Below are 20,230 nucleotides of genomic sequence, written 5' to 3'. Positions count from 1 at the left end.
ATCTACATCGGAAATGCAGTTCAGTGAACTGATAATAATGAAATCATGGTACAGTGAGGATCGGAAAATTTGCCCTTTCCTCGCTGTAGTGCGATCTCAGAGTTGGTATATATAATTAGTGGGGGGGGGGGGCACAGCCCCCCACAAGAGCGACTTCACTGAACTGCATTTCCGATGTAGATGCAGTTCGGAGACTTTATTTTTCGATTAGATAATATAGACCCTATTTTCTGAGGTGGACAGCCTGGTTTCTCAGCATCCATTGGTAACCAAAGATTTAGGTTTCTCCAGAGAATTATTTTCTTTCATTCTTCAAATTGTACACCTTTTACATAGAAAAGTTACTGAGATGCAGGGACCCTATTTTCTGTTTGGATGATTAACAAAGACATTGTATCACTACTGTTCCCTTAAATCTTTCTTGCTTTTAGACATGTTCAGTTACTCCTCTGTAACAGCAGTTTCAGACTTGCTTTCTGGTTGTGATCTTTTTCTCTGGAGGTTGTCTTTTATGAGGTACAATCCACCTCAGGCTCCTGGTTTTGAGATCCTAACCCTCTATAGGACATGCTTTATACTCAGCAAGCTTACTCTTCTGTCCTTTGAACCTGCATTCTCTATGAAGATGAAGTTCTTGTTCTTGACTCTTTTCTTATTAGCCATTACTTCACCTTAGAGAATTTCTGAGTTACAGGCCCTTTCTCTTAAGTCACCATGCTTGGTCTTCCACAAAAGAGTGATTTTGCAAATTAGCCCTTTATGCCTAAAAGTGCTGCAGACTAAAACCTGACCCATTTCATTAAAAGCACCTCCCCTGATTATTCTAATTGTAGTGAATGTATCTTTCATTGTATGGATACCCACAAACAGCTTAAAATTGTGGGCAGAGCCATATAATGTAAAGATAACCAGTTGCTTAATTCCTTTGTTAGTCATAGCTGGGTAGAAGGGCACCTAAGCATACCTTGTCTAAATGATTAGCTAATTGTATGTTCTTTTGTCATCAAAGATATGCCTCCTGTTGTGACTCACTCACAGGTATTATTCCACTTGCAGTGGCTATTTCCACAGCGTTTTCCTGCATCTCCACATTAGATAATCTTTGTGCAGCTTCAGTTGTTTTTCCCTGAACATTTTCACAAAGCATTCAACCTTTATATTATTTATTGCTCCAAAACTTCTTCCACTGGTCTTGCTGTCTGTGATATGTTCCCAAAATGACAGCTACCTATGAGGTTTAGCGAGACTGTGTCCTAATGATTACTGAAGATGGACCTTCTTATTAGAGATTTTTCAAGTGCATCATTTTCATATCTGCTAATAGTTCCATCTTTGATAATATACTCTTCCCTCCATCTGCCCCCTTCAATGTTTGTGGTGTTCTGCTTTCTCCTCTTTCCTACCTTCTTCCTCAGCTCAGTGCTGCCTACTGAAGAAACCTTGTCTCTTTACTTAGTCCCATACAGACTTCTGAGAGGTGATGTTTGCTTGGCATACAAGGCATATGTTTTGATGAACCTTTTGCACATCCACAAAACAAATAACATCAGAACTACTAGATTAAAAGACATAAATTTTGCTTGCTACATAAACAGAAAATGCTGGAGCAACAGATATGTTACTCTGATAATACCTGTTCTTTGGGACAGTTTCCCCATCCATATAAATTCCTTCCCTACCCCTATTTAAGCGCAGGTTGAACCAATGGATGAGTAATTGGAAATTCACTCCTGGTCTGGCATCTGTCTCTCTAATGGATAAATGCAGTCTATAAGTAACCCCCCATATAAATCAAATCTGTGGGTCTCATTTGGTTTGCACAGCTAGGTTTGTAAGAGTACTAATGGTCATTATCCTAGTATATAGCTGTGAACCTACGGGAAGAGAAGCATGGCTGACTATCTTCAGAACCTGTGGCATTCACACTAATGGCAACCGAAGAGCGACCTTCTTATAAATACATTATTTTGATAGCTAAATATATTTCATTCTTTGCTAAATAGTTTTTTTTGTCTTCTTTTAGGTGAAGCTGACATTTGAGAACTCCATGTTTGATAAAGTATCCCCATCACAACTGAACAGTAAGCCATCAGTGACAAGTCTGGACAACCTGGTCAGACTTCTTTGGGGAGGTGATGGTAATAATGAGCCATGCTTAGGTGTCAACAGTTGCCCATTAATTGTTATGTATCTCTCTCTGAAAATCGACTCAGAGGCTTTGAAGGAAGAGGTATGTACTGCCATGATTCCAGCAACTATAAGACCACATATTACCAAAGTATGTGAAAAACACTAGAGCGTTACCCATAGCAAGTAATGTTGCTGTAATGTTTGAGTGTCAGCATTGATTATGATGTACGTTTATTATGTGCCAACATTGATTTGTTTTACTGTCTTATGTTTGACTTATAGAGGAATATAAATTATGCAGAATTATACCTCCTAGGATTATTGTGTGAATGTAGTTTACTTTTCCTCAAACCTTGGAGAATGATGATGTAGACTACAGTTTTTAATAAGGGGGATTAGGTAATAGTGTTGAAAAAGTATGGGAATGTGGCAGTTACATTGGTTATCAGTACTGAGAGACTTTTCTACTTAGAGAAGCTAGTTCATTGGGATCTTTACATGACAAAATTGATCCTCTATTATTGACATTGTAAACATCTCATTAACATTATTTTCAATAATGTTTACAGAAAAAGTGAATTAAATGCTGTTTATTTTTTTAATCCCTATTTCTGGTCACCATTTTCTTCGGAAACATCCTATATCTAGGTAGGAAAGAAATTCCTGAGCAAAATTCTGTGGTTTTATAACCGAACATAAAGGATTACCCAGCTATGTGGTATAGGTGGAAGGAGCCCTGATGGCAGACAGGATAATCCAAGTTCAATAAGAGGTTCAGGCAGTGGTGGAACTGCTTAGGAAAGGGATGGGAACTAGTGTCAGTTGCTGGCTCACCCATTCTGTGAGGGAGAGTGCAGTTACTGCCTGTGATCAGACATTTCCCAAGGAATGGAGACAGTGCTGTGACCATACGATAAATTGCTGTTCGGTATAGTGAGGTAACTGACACTTATGACATCAATAGCACTGCATAGTTAGGGATTCCTTCTGCTTACTAGTACAAAAATCCCTTAGCAGCTGTGTGGATGGTGTCATACTGTGACATCCTTATATCCTGTTTGGGTCCCCCCCCCCCTCCAGAAGAACCCAGTCTTAAGGGGCAAGTTGGACACTTATTCAGGAGTGGTTGGAGCAGAGCAATGAGGGATTACAGAACATGGCTAATGGCTGACAGCTGCAGGGGAAAAAACGCAAAAAGACATAAAGAATTAAACTCAGTAAAGAGCATCACATAGTACAATTGCCGAATTTTTATGTGAGGATGCATGCTAATGCAAATAGTTTACACTGTCAGCTTTTTGATTTGATGATCGAGCCATTGCTCTTAATTACTTTAAACTTTGCATGTCTTTGTAAGAGATTAAGAGCTGTGTCTTATCTGCAGTATCCTTGTGTACGTAAAAAAAATACACAAAATAAAAAAGTTGACCATTTCCATTGTTTTTGCTGCAACTGTTAGCTGTCATGTGACCTTGTTTACCAAGACACTTTCCTTCTATAAAATGGTCTTTGTTGCCAAAAATGTATTCTGACAATAGGATAGCAAGTATTGTGATTCATGAACTCCTTGGCAAACTATACTTGGATAAAAACATCTTGAAACTAAACCAAACATGCAAGGAAAATACAGAAGTTTGGATATTATTGTGTGGCCCTGTCTTATTCAAAAGCCACAAAACATAATATAATTATGCATGAAAAAATCAAGCTGCTGATATTTCTAAAAAGTGTAAAACTTTATCTTCAGGTAAAATCAGCCCTGTCTTAAAAATGCACCTGCATAGCAATCTATTTATGCTAGACCATAATAAACCTGTATAAAAATTATTACAGAATAATGAACCAGATGCTACTGTTGCAGTAATAAAGCAAAACAAATGCATCATCTTGCTGACTAACCACTAAGATTGCATCATTGCTAAAACCTATTCTAGCAACTCTGGCATTAAGAATAGACTGTCCATTGGAGTCAACTAATTCAGCACTGAAATCAGCCAAACTCCTGATTTGTAGTGTCATTACTCTCTACTGTACTGCAATGGAGACTATACAAAGGTATACATTTACATTATTGTTTATATTACTATGTTTAACTGAATTGTCCAGCTGGTCAGACTTCCTTAGCTAAACCTGGCATAAGATGCTGTCTGTATTGTATGTCATTTAAGTTGCAATGAAGTATAACCTTAGCCTTGTAGGGGGGAACTGGTCCTGAGACCTTTTTCAGCCACAGCCCAGTCTACAGGGCACATTAGTCCAACAAGCCGTGATTTCAGGTAGTGATCGAATAACTTTAGTAAGTGTCAATAGAGAATGACAAACATAAACGATGAAAGTTGACAGTAAAGACAATACATAACTTCATGAATGTTTGATTTTACAACTTGTCTTCCAGAGGAAAAATAAGCATTGTGTATTTGGCCACTCGTATACATGCAGTAAATGTATACTTCAGAAAAAAGTAATACAAAAGTAATAGAGAACTGAAAGTAAAATAGTTATAAGAGCCGCAAAGAGGTTATTCCAAAGGATGGCATTGATGTTTCAAGTTAGCTACCAAAGGCAGCATGCTAAGCAGCTAGATATAACTGTACATCACAAACTCGGTTTTGATTAAATATAACATTAATGCTTGGATAGTCCTACTCTCTGCACAAGGATCAAAAATTTATTTCCAGTAAACATGTTTGAGGTATGTTCTGAAAACTCGGCCTTTTACATGCCTACTTAATGGGATATGAGATGATCACTATTTTTGCATACAGATTTTACAAATCCTAAGAATTTCATCTTCCTTAAGTGTGCTGTTAAAACCGTAAAATTCCATTCTACAGGAACCTGTTTTATAATCCGCAGCAATGTTGGTGAATTGTAAGCAGGATCAGAATTTGTAGCTAGATCAGATGAGAGGTTTCTGAAAAGTTGCATCAAGTAGACATTTGCAGGTGTTGGATGTAAACACTTGCTTTTGTTGTGGTATGAAGAATTGTGTTTACTGCACAGTACCGTATTCAGCTTTCAAACTTGAGTAGCACTGATAACCTACCTTTGAGGAAAGAAATGGAAGAGACAAAAAAGAAACCGTGTTGCATACAAGTCAGCATGTTATACATATGTCAGCATTGTAAAAGGCAGCACACACACACCTTTGATGCTGGAAGAATAGAAGGCTGTGGGTTCTATTCCCACTCCAAGTGACTGGATTGCTGTACTGCAGTGTAGTATTAGGAGGGTGCCTTACACCTAAATGCGTCTTCCTTCTGTTGAGGCTTTAAACTAAGGTCCCATCTACTTGAGTTGTTGGCAACTCAGGTGGATGTAAAAGATCCCACTGCACCTATCAAAAAGAGCAGGGTCCCTTTATTTAATACAACATAAAAAATATTTATATATTTACAAGCAGAAGCATACTGGCTTAGCCAGTGCCATATACTGGTACCATGGGCTATTGCCACACCCTCTTCAGCTCTTGAAGTAAAGAGCAAAAGAAAAGGACTGGGTACCCTCTGCAAGAAGTCATGCTGCAATCTGTGACCTCTAGCTCTTCAAGTGGAAAGAGAGGAAAAAAATGGCTGTTCCTTCTCCTGGTACACCAACCAGGTGGCCAGACACAATATGCCCTCCACTTCTGCCTCAGCTCATCAGTTCTCATTTCTGCACCCTACCTTGGACCCTCCTTCCTCTCATTTTAGTAAAATGTTGTCCATTACCTTACTTGGATAGAAGGAAGTTTCTTTGCTCACCAGTGGGAGTGGGGAGCCTTGAGCAGCCTACCTGTCCCCTGTAGGAAGTGACCTCAGCACAAGAGCTGTAGTAATTGGTTGTTTTGGACCATTTCTAGTTCTTTTGAAGTTCCCTGTTTAAAATCCGCCTCTGGGCGTTTTTTTCTGGCTATACTACTCAGACAAGCTCCTCGTGGTCCTGCATAGTGGTCCTAGCTACAGAGAACTCAGAAAAGCGACTACTTTCTGGATTTAAGTATCTTTGCTGTTTTTGTACTTGAAATACCTTCTCTAGCTTACCCTAAACAAGCTTAAACTGTTTTTTAGCTGTTTGCTGCATTATTTAATATCTGGACGTAAAAGTTACATTTTAGTCGAATTTGATCGAAAGTTTGTTGTGTGTTTGTTTAACTGTTGAGGCTGCTCACTAAAGTGTGCTAGCCTGTGTAACCGATTTATTACTGTTTCTGCATTTTCTGTGTGTTTCTATCTAAAAACAAAAAAATAATCCTTGTTTTCCCGCCTCTCCTCGACTAGTTTAGACCAGTTTACAGGCTTTGCTGTATTCTGGGCTGTGGTGTAGTTCCTGTGTTGTCCATTACCTTACTTGGATAGAAGGTAGTTTCTTTGCTCACCAGTGGGAGTGGGGAGCCTTGAGCAGCCTACCTGTCCATGTAGGAAGTGACCTCAGCACAAGAGCTGTAGTAATTGGTTGTTTTGGACCATTTCTAGCTCTTTTGAAGTTCCCTGTTTAAAATCCTCGTTTGCACGGCTTTGCGCAGTTGTGCGCATAGCGCAGCGCCGGTTAAACAAGGTTAAACTTCTGGCTCCGCCAAGTCTGCTCTTCAAATTTTCCCTTAAGGAAGCTCTACTCTTAGTATAATCAGACTACTCGCTATATTATAAGCCTAGCACTTGTTCTCAAAACTTCTCTGCTAAGTAAACACTACATCCACCTACCACCCCTGTGAATATCCACTTCCCTTAAAGGCACAGCACTCCTTTATACTGTTCTAGCATGTCGAGTGGCAGAGTACTGGTGTTCTCGCCAGTTCAGCTGGTTAATCTGGGTATCTTGACACAATGCTACAATTGTCTCATGTACACAGACAACCCTCTCCTCCTCCCAACAAACACAAATACATGTGAGAGATGCAACTATATAGCCAAACTGGAGGCTGAACTCTCTCAACTCAGGGCTAGCATGACCAGACAGGAGGAGATGGTAACCACACACACAGCAAAACCCAGTCCCACATAGACCTACCACAACTGTAAACCAAACACATAAAAACACAAAGACATACTCGGAGGCTCTAATTAAAAACTTACCAAAACAACAGAGGCTCCCAAAGCAGACATCCAAAAATCCACCACCTCAAAACAAAACACATGCAACACATACTTCAATAAATCAGTGTGTCAATCAGTCACAGCCCTTAAGGCCAAACACCATGCCTGATACACTAGTAATAGGTGACACTATAGTCAGACACACTGATGTCCCGCTTACCAGGCTGAACAAGGAGAGGGTGACTGTGAGCTGCCTATCGGGAGCTAGGATCCGCCACATAACACACGCACTCAGGTCACTCCAAAGCAAGTACAAATATGACTCCATCATTGTCCATGCTGGCGTGAATGACCTGAGACGTACCTCCCTGGACTACATGAAAAGAGACAGGAGCTCTCTGATTATGTAGCCCAGGCTCGTATGACCCTGACCTTGAGCAGCATCTTGCCCTCACCAAGAATGATGCCACAATACAAAGACAAGATGATCAGCTTTAATAATTGGCTCAAGTACTGATGTCATTCTAAGGGGATCCAATGTCTGTCTGCCTGGGATGACATGTCGGACAAGCCACGCTGCTTCGCAAGGGACGGCTTGCACCTGTCACCACTGGGCTTCCGGATATTGGCTAAGGCTCTTGCCACCCCCATAGTGCCTTTTTTAGGCAAGGCTCAAAAGACAAACCCACCTCCTTAGATAACAAAAATGGAAAAAAACTAAGGGTAATGCTGCTCAATGCCAGAAGTCTAAATCTCAAGATGCAGGCACTCGCACTCCTCAGTATGGAGAACATCGACGTCTGTGCAGTAACTGAAACCTGGTTCAAGGCTCCTGAGAGCACCCAGCGCTACCAGGCTATACCTCGTATCATGCTTTTCGGCCCCAAAACCCAGGCCGAACCACAAAGGGAGGGGGAGTGTCCATATTCATCAAGGACACCCACACCTCCAGGTTAGTAGCAACACATGAAGCATCGGAGACCATACAGGTGCAACTAACCATAGGCAAAACTGCTATACAACTGGTAGCATGTTACAGACCACCCTCCCAATCTCAGGAAACCCACTCAGCCTTCCTGAAGACATTGGAGGATATGAATGTATCACAAAATACCATCATACTGGGAGACTTCAACTACCCTAACATAGATTGGGTACATTATTCTAGCCCTAACACCCTAGCCCAAAGGTTCCTGGAATTCATAAATTCAAATGCACTGGAACAACTAGTCACCTCTCCCACTGGGGGAGATAACATACTAGACCTGATCATCACAAATATGGGGACAAAATGCTCCACACCGGAGGTATACCCCTCACTAGTGAGATCTGACCACAAACTAATCACCCTGAATATACATATCTCACCTCCACCCCCAGCACAAAAGACCACAGTGAAAAACTTCTCAAAAGCAGACTTCACTCTTCTTAAGACTGAGATGGTATGCTTTAAGCCCACTGGGCCAGTGGATACCACATCCCACAATGCTGAATCCTTCACAAATGCTTTCTATGGACATCTCCAAGAATGCATGGATCATGCAATCCCAAATAAATCCAAGTCCCTCTCCACCAAAGGCAAGCGTCCTGTCTGGTGGACCTCAGCCATAAACAAATTGTATAACAAAAGAAGGAAGCTACTGCACGACAGAGCAAAATCCCATAAAGGGAAGACATCTCTGATCAACACTAGCAGAAAACTACGATCTCTCATAAAAACATCCAAGGCCAACTTTGAGAGAAAAATCGCTAAGGACACTAAAGATAACCACAAAGCCTTCTTCAGCTATGTTAGAAACCTGAGGAAACCCTCAGATATGCTCAGAGTTAGTTCACAACAACAAAAAATACACTGAACCCACAGATATTGCCAACATTCTGGCTGACAAGTTCAGTGCAAATTTCTCCCCTCCCTCACCCCCAAAAGAAGAAATACTTATCCCAACTGAATGTAATCTCCCTGTCATCTCAGATGTCCAGGTGAGAGCCGCCCTCAGCAAAGCTAAAAACACAGCATCAATGGGACCTGACGGTGTCCCGGGTTGCATGCTACGTAAATTCCAAGAGGAGCTAAACCCACACATAAAAATGCTATTTAACCTTAGCCTTACTACAGGATATGTACCTGAACACTGGAGTACAGCAACAGTGGTCCCACTCCACAAAGGGGGTACCTCTACAGACCCTGGGAACTACCGGCCCCATAAGCTTAACCAGCCTGGTCTGCAAAGCTATGGAAATAATCATTATAGAACTCATAAACAGAGACATTGGGAACCTGCAGACACTTGACCCCACCCAGTTCGGCTTTGTAAAGGGCAGATCCTGCCTTTTGAACCTGGTTGACTTTTTCGAAACAGTCACTAGAGCCATTGATGAGGGCAAAGCAGTCCATACAGCCTACCTGGACTTGGCTAAGGCCTTCGACACAATACCCCACTCAGGCATCATAGATAAGCTCAACAGCTTAAATGTAAACCCTTATGTCACTAGATGGGTTGCAAACTGGCTAAAGGACAGAACCCATAAAGTTAAAATCGCTGGAGCAATGTTAGACTCAAAGCCAGTCACAAGTGGTGTCCCACAGGGATCTGTCCTGGGATCCCTCTTGTTCGGCATTTATTTCTCAGATGTTAAAGCAAACATGGGAGGGTTGTGGCTGACAAAGTTCGCAGATGACTGCAAACTAGGCGCCATAGTCGATACACCAGCGGACACATACATCCTACAAAAAGGCCTCACAGAAATGGACAACTGGTGCCGGAGTCATGGCCTTAAACTAAATGCCAAAAAATGTATAGTCATCCCCTTTTGGGAAAACAAAATACCCACAAATTATCACATAGACAGCAACCCACTGAGTACGGAAAAAGTAATCAGAGACCTAGGGACCCAAGTCGACAGCGACCTCTCATTTGACACCCACGTTGCCAAAGTGGTTAGAAAAACATTCTACCTTGCACACCTTATCATGAAGGGATTCACATCCAGATCCAAGGATGTCATTGTACCCCTATACTCCTCCCTCATCAGACCCATGATTGAGTACAATGCCCCATTTGGTATGTACCTCACCCGGCATTTGCAACAGCTGGAGAGACCACAAAAGTACCTCACCAAGCGGATCAAGGGTCTCCAACATATGTCTTATTCTGCCAGACTAAAGAAACTCCAGCTCTATTCAGTAGCATACTGCCTGCTCAGAGGTGATCTCTGCTTGACGTACAAGGTCATGTCCAATCAGGAACTGATGGACATGCTCCACCTCAAAAAATCCAAATCCATCAGAACCATGAGAGCTAAAGACTTAAACCTCGGCACAAGTATGAATAGGACATGCTGGAGGGATAGATTCATAACCCAGAGGCTTCCCATGCTCTGGAACAAGATCCCAGTTCATGTTAGGCAGAGCCCCTCACTGACTCTCCAAGAGAAATCTTGATGAGTGGATGGGAGATCGTAAGTTTACCCCAGGGGTCACATCTGTGTCACTACTAGACAGGGGCACAGTAAACTAATTCTATTATATAAGGGGACCTTCACTGTGTCACTACTAGACAGAGGTACAGTATTCTAAATCTATTCTGTGCATTTTGTACCATTTTATGGGGTGGTGAAAGCCACATCACTATGGCTAGGCTTACAAATGCCCCAGGGCAGATAGCCTAGTACTAAACTATGAAACTACGAAAAAGAAAAAAAACATTTTTTTCTTTTAATCTTGGCAAACTGCTTACTATAGTTTATACCAAACACAGAGCAATATAACACTCAGATTTGACTGCAAATGCAATACTGGGTTTAAAAAGTTTGTGTGCATTAAAGAGCAGTAAGTATTGGCTGATCATGCCCCCCAGCACCTTTCACCAGGTGCAGTTGCCCCCTTTGCACCACCCTAGCTACGCTCTTTACAGGCACATGTATACAAAATTCTTTTTCTTACTATTTCTTCTTTCTTATAACATCCTCTTTATTAATATTGACCCATGCTCCTGCATCCACAACCATAATCTGATTTTTCAAATTATGTCGGCCAAAATTCAATTCCCATTTACCAAAATTTAATTTACTTTTTTTCATTTCAAATGATGCATACTATGTAAAATAAACTCTTATCTACCCTTCTGACATATATTTTTTCTTATAATACCATCACATAATCATAATCATATCTATATTGTTTCATTAATATTCTCAAAAATTTCTTCACACAAGTTTTTCTAGAATTTCACCACTCTCTTACATTTCAAAAACACATGCTCTGCTGTCTCTTCCTCATCTCAAAATAAACACACCTGGGGATTCAGTAAACTCCATGTAGGCTTTGTGTGAAGCCTACATGAAGTTTGCGAGTAAGCAAGATGATTAGCAGCGGTAATCCCATGTTCATGCTGTTCATTGCACTTGCACAAATACAGGCACAGTTTCATGGTAAGCAGCAGTTTTGCCTGCCAGGAAACCATGCAGAGCAGCACAAGCACAGAAAGAGGATATATTCAAGCTTGCTTACAACCAAACTTTTGCTTGGTGAGATTGTGCTGAAAGCCACAATGACTACTGGGGTAAAAATACTGCAATACCATCAATAGTCGCACAGTATACTAACTAATATAAAAAGAGCAGCACCAAATATATTTGAAGAAAAATATAGGCAAAGGAATCCGGATATGGGAAACTTTGCAATACAAAAAATAAGATGACAAAGAGGAAAAGTAGAAAAAGAAATTAGTAATGGATAAGTCAAAGAAATAGAAATTGAGGTAATGGAACAGCTGCAAAGAGAAGGATTCAGTGTAGAAAATCAAATGCAGAAAGCACCACAACAGGATAGAGCAATGGTTATCCAAATTAAGGGGAAACCAGTGGAACAGGAAGCAACAGGTCAGGTGCCATATCAAGATATTTTGGAGCCTTCCACAGGAAACCAGTATAAAAGTTCACTTGAAGCTAGACAGAAAGGAAAGGAACAGGAAACTCTGATGCAGTCAATGTTGAGGAGCGATAGGCCAGGGCGTTCCCATATGACACAACAACAGATGGCGCAGGATAAAATTAAAGAGAATGTGCCACAAGAAGATTTTATAGAACTTTCTATAGATTGCCCGCAGGAAATGGAAAACAAGGGATGTGCACTCAGTATGGAAGAAAAGTAGTTAAGAGGTGAGTTGCTTGATTGCATTTGAAAAGCTTAAAAGGCTAATACATTTAAAACATAGTGGATGGCGCTCGTTGACGTCATCACCACAATCACAACAACGTTGCTTAAAAGGGTAACATGGAAAAGGGGAGCAAGTGTTTAAAATACAATAATGTGCACTATAAAAAAATTTTTTAAAAAATGTTAAAAAATCTAGAGTGAAAGATGAAACTGGTTAACTGTATATACGGTAGGGGCAATAACCTCAAAGATATTTTACAGAGGAACACGAAGTCTGAATACTTGACGAGAACAAAGGGTACAACTATATGTTGTTGTTGCAAATGGTGTAGATACCTCCGAGTTGGCAACTCCTTCACTATTGGGAAAAAGAAATACTTCATCAATCACAAAATTAATTGTAAAACTAAGGCCATAGTATACGTAGCATTCTGTCAATGCTGCATAGCTTTTTATGTTGGTAAAACGGATAGACGCTTTTGTGACCGTATATACCAACACATCTACGCTATCAATAATAAGAAGAATGATAACGCATTGTCAAAACACATTCTTAATAACAGTGGCCACAGTTTCCTTTTTATGGGCATTGACCACATTAGTATGGACATCAGAGGTGGCCCACAATCTCTCATCGTCGAGACTCGTGAATTGGAATGGCAACTACAATTGGATGCCTTTTCATTTCCTGGTTTAAACGAAAACTGTAACATTGCTGCAATACTTAAATATAAGAGCTACCTTAGATAATACATTTACATATTGGTGGTTTTTACAATCTATTCCATTTTTCAATTCAAAGGGCAGCTACTAGATTTTGTATATTGCCTCCTCATGGTTATGCCCATTTAGTCTTATAGTTCGTCCAAAGTTCAAAGCTCTAGCAAATTTTATCATCTTGGATTTTACTTGACACGGAGGTTTTTACCCACAGTGTCTGCTTTTGTCAATTGACCCGACTCAGTAGTATACAAATTGGTTTTCTACTACTGAAATCCACTATATACAGTTAACCAGTTTCATCTTTCACTCTAGATTTTTTAACATTTTTTAAAAAAATTTTTTATAGTGCACATAAATGCATTTTAAACACTGGCTCCTTTTTTCATGTTGCCCTTTTAAGCAACATTATTGTGATTGTGGTGATAACATAAACGAGCGCCATCCACTATGCTTTAAATGTATTAGGTTGTAAGCTTTTCATATGCTGATGAAGCTTCTGGCTTTCTGGAAGCGAAAACGCTGTTTCTGTCTTTAAATAAATTGCATTCCTTTTACACCGTTCTGGCTGCAGTGGTGAACCGTTTGTTTTTTCAGTTAGTTTATTTGGTTTTTCAGAATTGGGAAATAAGGTAAAAGGAATTGATAGACCACCGAAAAAAGAGGAAGTAGATACCTTTGAAGATCCTGTGAAACATAAAGATGCTAAATGGATAGAAGTAGTAAAAAAAAGAATAAGAAGTTTAAAGGTACAGGATATGAAATGGGATGAAATAACAGCCAGAGAGAAGTTGAGAAAAGCCTCTAATTGGAAAACCCCAGGCCCAGATGCAGTACCTAACTTTTGGCTTAAAGTATTAACTTCTTTACACGAGGATCTAGCCATGAGTAAGAACTATTTATATGCACACCCCAAACAGATACCGCACTGGTTAACAACAGGAAAAACAATGCTCTTAAGAGTGAACCTGCAAGCTACCCTAAAAATTATAGACCAATAACTTGTCTTCAGACGACGTATAAACTATACATGGGGATTGACGCCGACAGAGTTTATAGTCATTTAGAAGAAAAATCAATTATGGCAGTAGAACAAAAGGGCAATAAAAGAAAGTCATATGTAACAAAGGATCATTTGTTAAATAAAGTTATAGTGGAGAACTGTAAGAAAGGGAAGACTCTAAGTATGGCATGGATTGACTATAAAAAAGCATTTGATAGTATCCCACATTCAAGGATAAAAGAATGCTTAAAAATGTATAAGGTACATCCTACACTGATTACAGTACAGTAACCATGAAACAGTGGCAGACCACTTTGCAATTAAGCCATCATAAAGGACAGATTATTATCCCAGGGATAAAAATCCAAAGGAGGATATTCCAGGGTGACTCCCTGTCACCGTTGCTGTTTTGCCTTGCCATTAATCCATTAAGCTGTTTACTTAACGGCTTAGGTCATGGCTACAGTTTGGCTTCTAGAAAACTAGTGACTTCTGATCTTCTCTTTGTTGATGATTTAAAACTGTATAGCTCATCAGATGAGGAACTGAAAGCACAGCTGCAGGTTGTCAAAACTTTTTCAGATGATATTGGAATGTCATTCGGTCTTGATAAATGTGCAAAAGCAACCTTTAAGAAAGGAAAACTACAGCACCAGGAAAATATCAGTTTGGGACAAGAATGTGATATAAAAGAGCTTAAGCAAGAGGGTGTGTATAAATACTTGGGAACTGATGAAGGATCAGCAATAAAACATGAACAAATGCAAATAAAGCTTAGTAAGGAATACTTTAGAAGACTTAAATTGATCCTGAAAACAGCATTGACATCTAGGAACAAGATCCAAGCCATAAGTCAATTTGCTCTTCCTGTCCTTATAGTTTTGGAGTGAGTGATTAGCCCCAAAAAGTGTTGGATAAATTAGATATTAAAACAAGAAGGATGCTTCATGCTCACCAAATGATTTATAAAAATCAGTATATACCAAGATTGTATATTCCCGTTCTGAAGGAGGTATGGACCTCCTTGAAATTGATTACATGTTTAGGTCTGCAGTCATGGAACTTCACACACATTTACTCCAAATGTAGTGAAAGTTTTGAAACGTGACGAGAATAAATCTAAGATGCCATCTCTGTTTAATATAGCAGAAGCATATCGACATCAAGCAGGAATGGAAATCAAACCTGAAGTGGATAAAAATCAGGCAACAACTAAAGGTGCTAAAAAAACAAAAAAAAGAATATAAGGTGAAGGACCAGATGAGAAGGCAAGAAATGTGGAAAAAACATAAATATAGTTGCAAGTATAGAAAACTTCTGGAAGAGCCTCATGTTGATCAAGAACGAACACAGGAATGGTTAAGGGGAGGTGAATTCACATCAAGAAATGAAAGGTTAATATTGGCAGCTCAAGACGGTGGGTTACGTACACGCTGGTTTACAAAGTCCATTGAACATATGGGCGAAACAGATATATGTAGGTTTTGGAAAACCAAATTGGAAACAGTCACACACCTTGTTGCTGGTTGCGACGCACTAATGGTAGAGGGGACTGTATACTGAAAGGCATAATGTGGCGAGACTGTTACACTGGAGATTGTGCAAACATTATGGTATCGATGTAGCTGAAAAATGCTGGAAACATGAGCCACAAAGAATCATAGAAAATGATTAAGTTTATATCACATGTGATCACCCAGTACCAACAGTTCAAAAGATAGATGCTAGAAAACCAGATATAGTGGTCCAAGAAAAGTAGCTTTGATCATTGAAATCGCCACACCCAGTGACTACAGTGTCTTGCATAGAGAGAGACACAAAGGCTTAAAATACATTGATCTGCAGGCAGAAATGAGAGCCATGTGGAAGCAAGATACCCAGACAGCTCCAGTAGTAGTAGGAGCAGCTGGTCTTCTAAAAAAGAATTTACAATCGTATAGATATGTTACCAATTCCTGTAACACCATACGAATTGCAGATGTAGTCATTACTGAGCACATTGCGGGTGCTGCGAAGAGCACTTTTGTCTAACATCAAAGAGTGAAACAATATTAATTTCATGAACGTTAATCGTACTTTGACTTAGGAATGGAGTCCATTCCCATCATGTATTAGAAACCCAAAAGACTTGGAGAAATTAAAAACGAAAGAAAAGTGTACTTAGTGCAATGTACAATAAAAAAAATATTTGAATAATGGAGGGGGTGGATTAGACGGGGAAGGGCAAATGTAAGGAAACGTCCACTGGGGAGTTAAAGTGTGCAGATGAAAATGGACACCAACATGTATGATAGGAATGAATAGAGTAAGAAGGCATGGTAAATATGTCAGTGTCCCCAAAATAGGATATGTAAATTTATGTACACTTCCAGCACAAGTCAGCAGCACATGTGTAGATACACAGTGCATACTGCTGTTTACACCTCCTGAGCCAAGTATATTATGATATAAAAGCACATTATAGTAAATATATGATGGTCACGCAAGGTTACATGTTAATGGAGATGAATGTTTGTGATATAAACATCACTGATATGCTTACTGGAGAGGACATTTAGGAAGGATAGTATATAAATTAGGGGTATGTGCATACTCTGAATAGCTAAAAAATTACTTGCATGAATATGACTGCCACGTCACCATAACCCTTTATGTATCAGGGACACACAGCAACAGACTCCGGACAAATGTAGGCAAGAACAGGCACAATCATGTACACTTTTACAATATTATGACCATTAATCTGCAGCACTCACAGAACGAGTGTGTGACTTGTATATGTTCTTCAGGAATAGACATGTACAACTGTAATGATTTAGTGTTCTGCAAGTGGAATTTACCACCCTTTCCCCCAAAATGACCAATTTTTTGTATGGTCTAAGAGGGACAGTGTGTTAAAAGTGGAGTTGAAATCAAGGCCAATCATAACCAGGTTTCATGACAAACAAGCCGCAATCTCCACCTGCAAAAATCAAATCCATGCCATTAATGTAAGTGAGCTGTGTATTTACTGGGTGCAACACAGAAAGACATATCACACAGGCATCTAGTAGAACACCTTGAAGGGAAGTCTGCACTGTGAAATCCTAATGGGTATACATCCCAAAGAATAGTTGTGTATGGCCTACCAGATGCATGGGAGTTCATTGTACCAAATTGATGTACTTGACTAAAGGATCCCTGGCTGATGTAGGTATCGGCCTTAAGGATAACACATAAGCACCACACTATTATGAGGGATTCCATACACACAGCTGGGTATTGCATACATTTGACACATGTAATATCTATGGATATTGTCAGTAGCATCTGCAGCTGATGTGTGAATTGAGAATTCAGTTTATAATGAATGATACAGCAGTATGTGAGAATTATGGCAATGCATCAACTATGCCCATGTGCACAGAAAGTACAGCAGTGCAAAGTCAAGTGTTAATGATCGTGGAAGCTATCACTGTGATATTGTATACATACCAAACAATACGTGGACCACCCTCTATAAACACATCATAACTCAAGACACGTGACTCATGATCATTGTCCCCTGACATTGCCATTCAAAATGTCATACTGCCATTAAATCCTGGCATACATCTATATGTGTTCAAGTGGTAATACTGTTGTGATGATGTGGTACATGCATGACACAATACAGTCACACTGTAGTTGTATATAGGCTACCATTGCACTTCATAGGTTCATATGTTTGTAGGAGCGTACTAGGCTAATGGCCCAAGAGCGCATACAAGCCTGGGCCAGATTTAACCCAAGTTTATCAATTTTCAATAGCTAGGTGAACAAAGTTCAGAGAGGTATGAGCCTATGCTGTAGTATGTAATACTGACTCTCTCTGTTCATGAGGGTCATGGACACCATCCCAGGAGTAAATTTACAGTTCGCTTCCATTGATCTAGGTTGCACTTGGAGAGCCAGGGAAGGGCTTTGCTTTACGTGAATGAGAACCTTGTTCCAGAGAAGGTGTAGTCTCTGAGAAACATATCTCTCTCCAACATGATTTATTTATGTCAGAAGTTAGATTAAGATCCTTGGAATGAGTGACCCTCGTGCAGTTTGATTTATGAATGTGTAACATTTCTATCAGGGCTGGATTGGACACTGCCTGTAGGCCAGACGCAGATTGCCCTTTAAGTCTGTAAGATACAGAATACATTGATAGGGCTTTCAGTCTTTCCATGTAGAACATGTTTTTTTATAACCTGTATCTTCCTGGTGAGAAAACTCTGGGTTTGCTCCAGCTGTTGCAGACATCTTATGAGGTACATGCCAAAGGGTGCATTGTACTCCATTATTTGTGTGATGAGGGCTGAGAACAAAGGAATTGTAATGCCCTTTGATCTGGACGCCATGCTCTTACTTAACAGTTGTGCCACACACAAGGACTTTCTCACCATTGTGGACACAGGGTGGTTGACGTTCAGGTTATTATCAACCTGAGTTCCCAGGTCATGTACCACTGGGTCTACTCTTAAGGGGGTGCTGTGTATATTGTAATTAGGTGAGGTATTTGCTGTAAAAAAGGATTTTTTTACATTTAGTTTCTTTCCATGGCTATTCCAACAATCATTTGTGTGTATTGAACCTTTCTGCAATGTATCTGTATCATTCATGTGTTCACTGATTGCCCCCAATTTTCAGTCATCTGCAGACACGGTTAGACGAAGACTGTCTACGTTTGCATTCACTTCTAAGAAAGAAATACTGAACAGGAAGGGGCCAAAAACAGAACCCTGTGGTATGCCTCTGGTGATTAGCCTCTTGTTACAGATCAATTCACCCACTTTTTCTCAGTATGTGTCCTGTTCGTGAGCCATTTGGCTACCCACCTGGTGACATAGAGGTTTATGCCCAGTAGAGAATATTTCTAATACTTGAGTAGGGAGTTGTGTCAAATACCTTGGCCAGGTGAGGTTAGGTGGGATGGCACGGTCTTTCCCTCATCCATGGCCTTGGTGATCTTCTCGAAGTCAACATTTAACAGGCATGATCTACCCTTAAATCCAAACTGGGTTAGTTCCAGAGTCGGGAGATGAACTATGTCCTTGTTGATAAAGTCCATGATGAATATCTCCATGGCCTTACTGATGAGGTTATTCAGGCTTATGTTTCTGTAATTCCTGTTTATATTGATGGTCCCTCCTTGTGCAGAGGGATGACTGTTGCTGTCCACCATTCTGCCAGAACATTGCCTGTGTGGAAGCTGTGGTTAAATAGGGATCCAAGTGAGCCTGCTAGGTCAGGTTTGAAGTTGTTTCAAAGGCCCCCTGGAATGTTGTCAAGGCTTACTGATGCCATGAAGCCTTAGAGTGGGCAGAGATGACCTGAACTTTTGAGATAATAGGCTGAGGAATGTTGACTTTTTGGGTCACGACTGCTGGAGACAGGAGGTTGAAGTTTGATCCAATTCTGTCAGCTAGCAGGTTGTATATTCCGTCTGGCTGAGGATGGGTGGTGCCATTCACAATCAGCTCTGTGCATAGCTGGGTTTCCCCTTAAGCTTTCAGAGTTAGTTAAAAAATGCTTTGTGAAATCTCCTCCAAATACAATGTTTGGTAGTCATCACATGCAGCACAATGGAGCTGTTAGGTTCAGTTATACAACTGTATTATTGCATGTCATTACATGAGATGTACATCATATGCCTGTATGTTTATTAGTGGAAATGTGTGGGTGAAGGCCCTGACATCATGTATGGACACATTACAACTGAGATGGATGCAGTTCATTTAGAACATTTAATGACACAGATGCTGACAGTCCCACAATGCTGAACATTTAATGACACAAATGTTGACAGTCCCATGGTGCTTCTGTGGAACACCTGAATAATTCTTCTGAATAGCAACACAGTTTTGTATGCAATGAATTCCCAAAGGTTGTAAGTAAATTAGAACATGTATGTTTATGTATATAACAGCATTGCAACGTGGATGATCCCAGGCATATATGCCCATGTAGTCAGTATGACATAATATTGCTGTATGTAGGCTAACACTTCCAGATGGTAGGTATACAAAGCACACCTGTGCCATGTAGAATGTTGGTATACTGCACTACAAGAACACATGCCTTAGTGAGGCAACAATATACATAGCATCATCCCATGTCAACAGTCCTCTGGAGGCATATTACTACAGCTGTTATGGAAGGAACATTTAACTAAATGGCAGCAGCGGCCATTAGTAC

At 40.2% G+C, this 20,230-nt stretch overlaps 1 protein-coding gene across 2 annotated transcripts in view; it reads left to right on the top strand.

The window, feature by feature from the left end:
• The window catches only part of INTU (inturned planar cell polarity protein), a 1,478,455-nt gene that overhangs the window by 466,919 nt on the left and 991,306 nt on the right, over positions 1-20,230 (top strand). For both annotated transcript variants that reach the window (XM_044061672.1, XM_044061671.1), the window contains exon 4: positions 2,024-2,230. In XM_044061672.1, the coding sequence (XP_043917607.1) occupies positions 2,024-2,230 (207 nt within the window). The remainder of the gene's footprint in view (positions 1-2,023; positions 2,231-20,230) is intronic.

Source organism: Protopterus annectens, chromosome 2.part0 (genome assembly GCF_019279795.1).
Source record: "Protopterus annectens isolate FY-2018-M chromosome 2.part0, PAN1.0, whole genome shotgun sequence".
NCBI classification, from domain to species: Eukaryota; Metazoa; Chordata; order Ceratodontiformes; family Protopteridae; genus Protopterus; species Protopterus annectens.
Note: the sequence above shows the minus strand (reverse complement) of the source record. Positions and strands in the feature narration are given on the sequence as shown.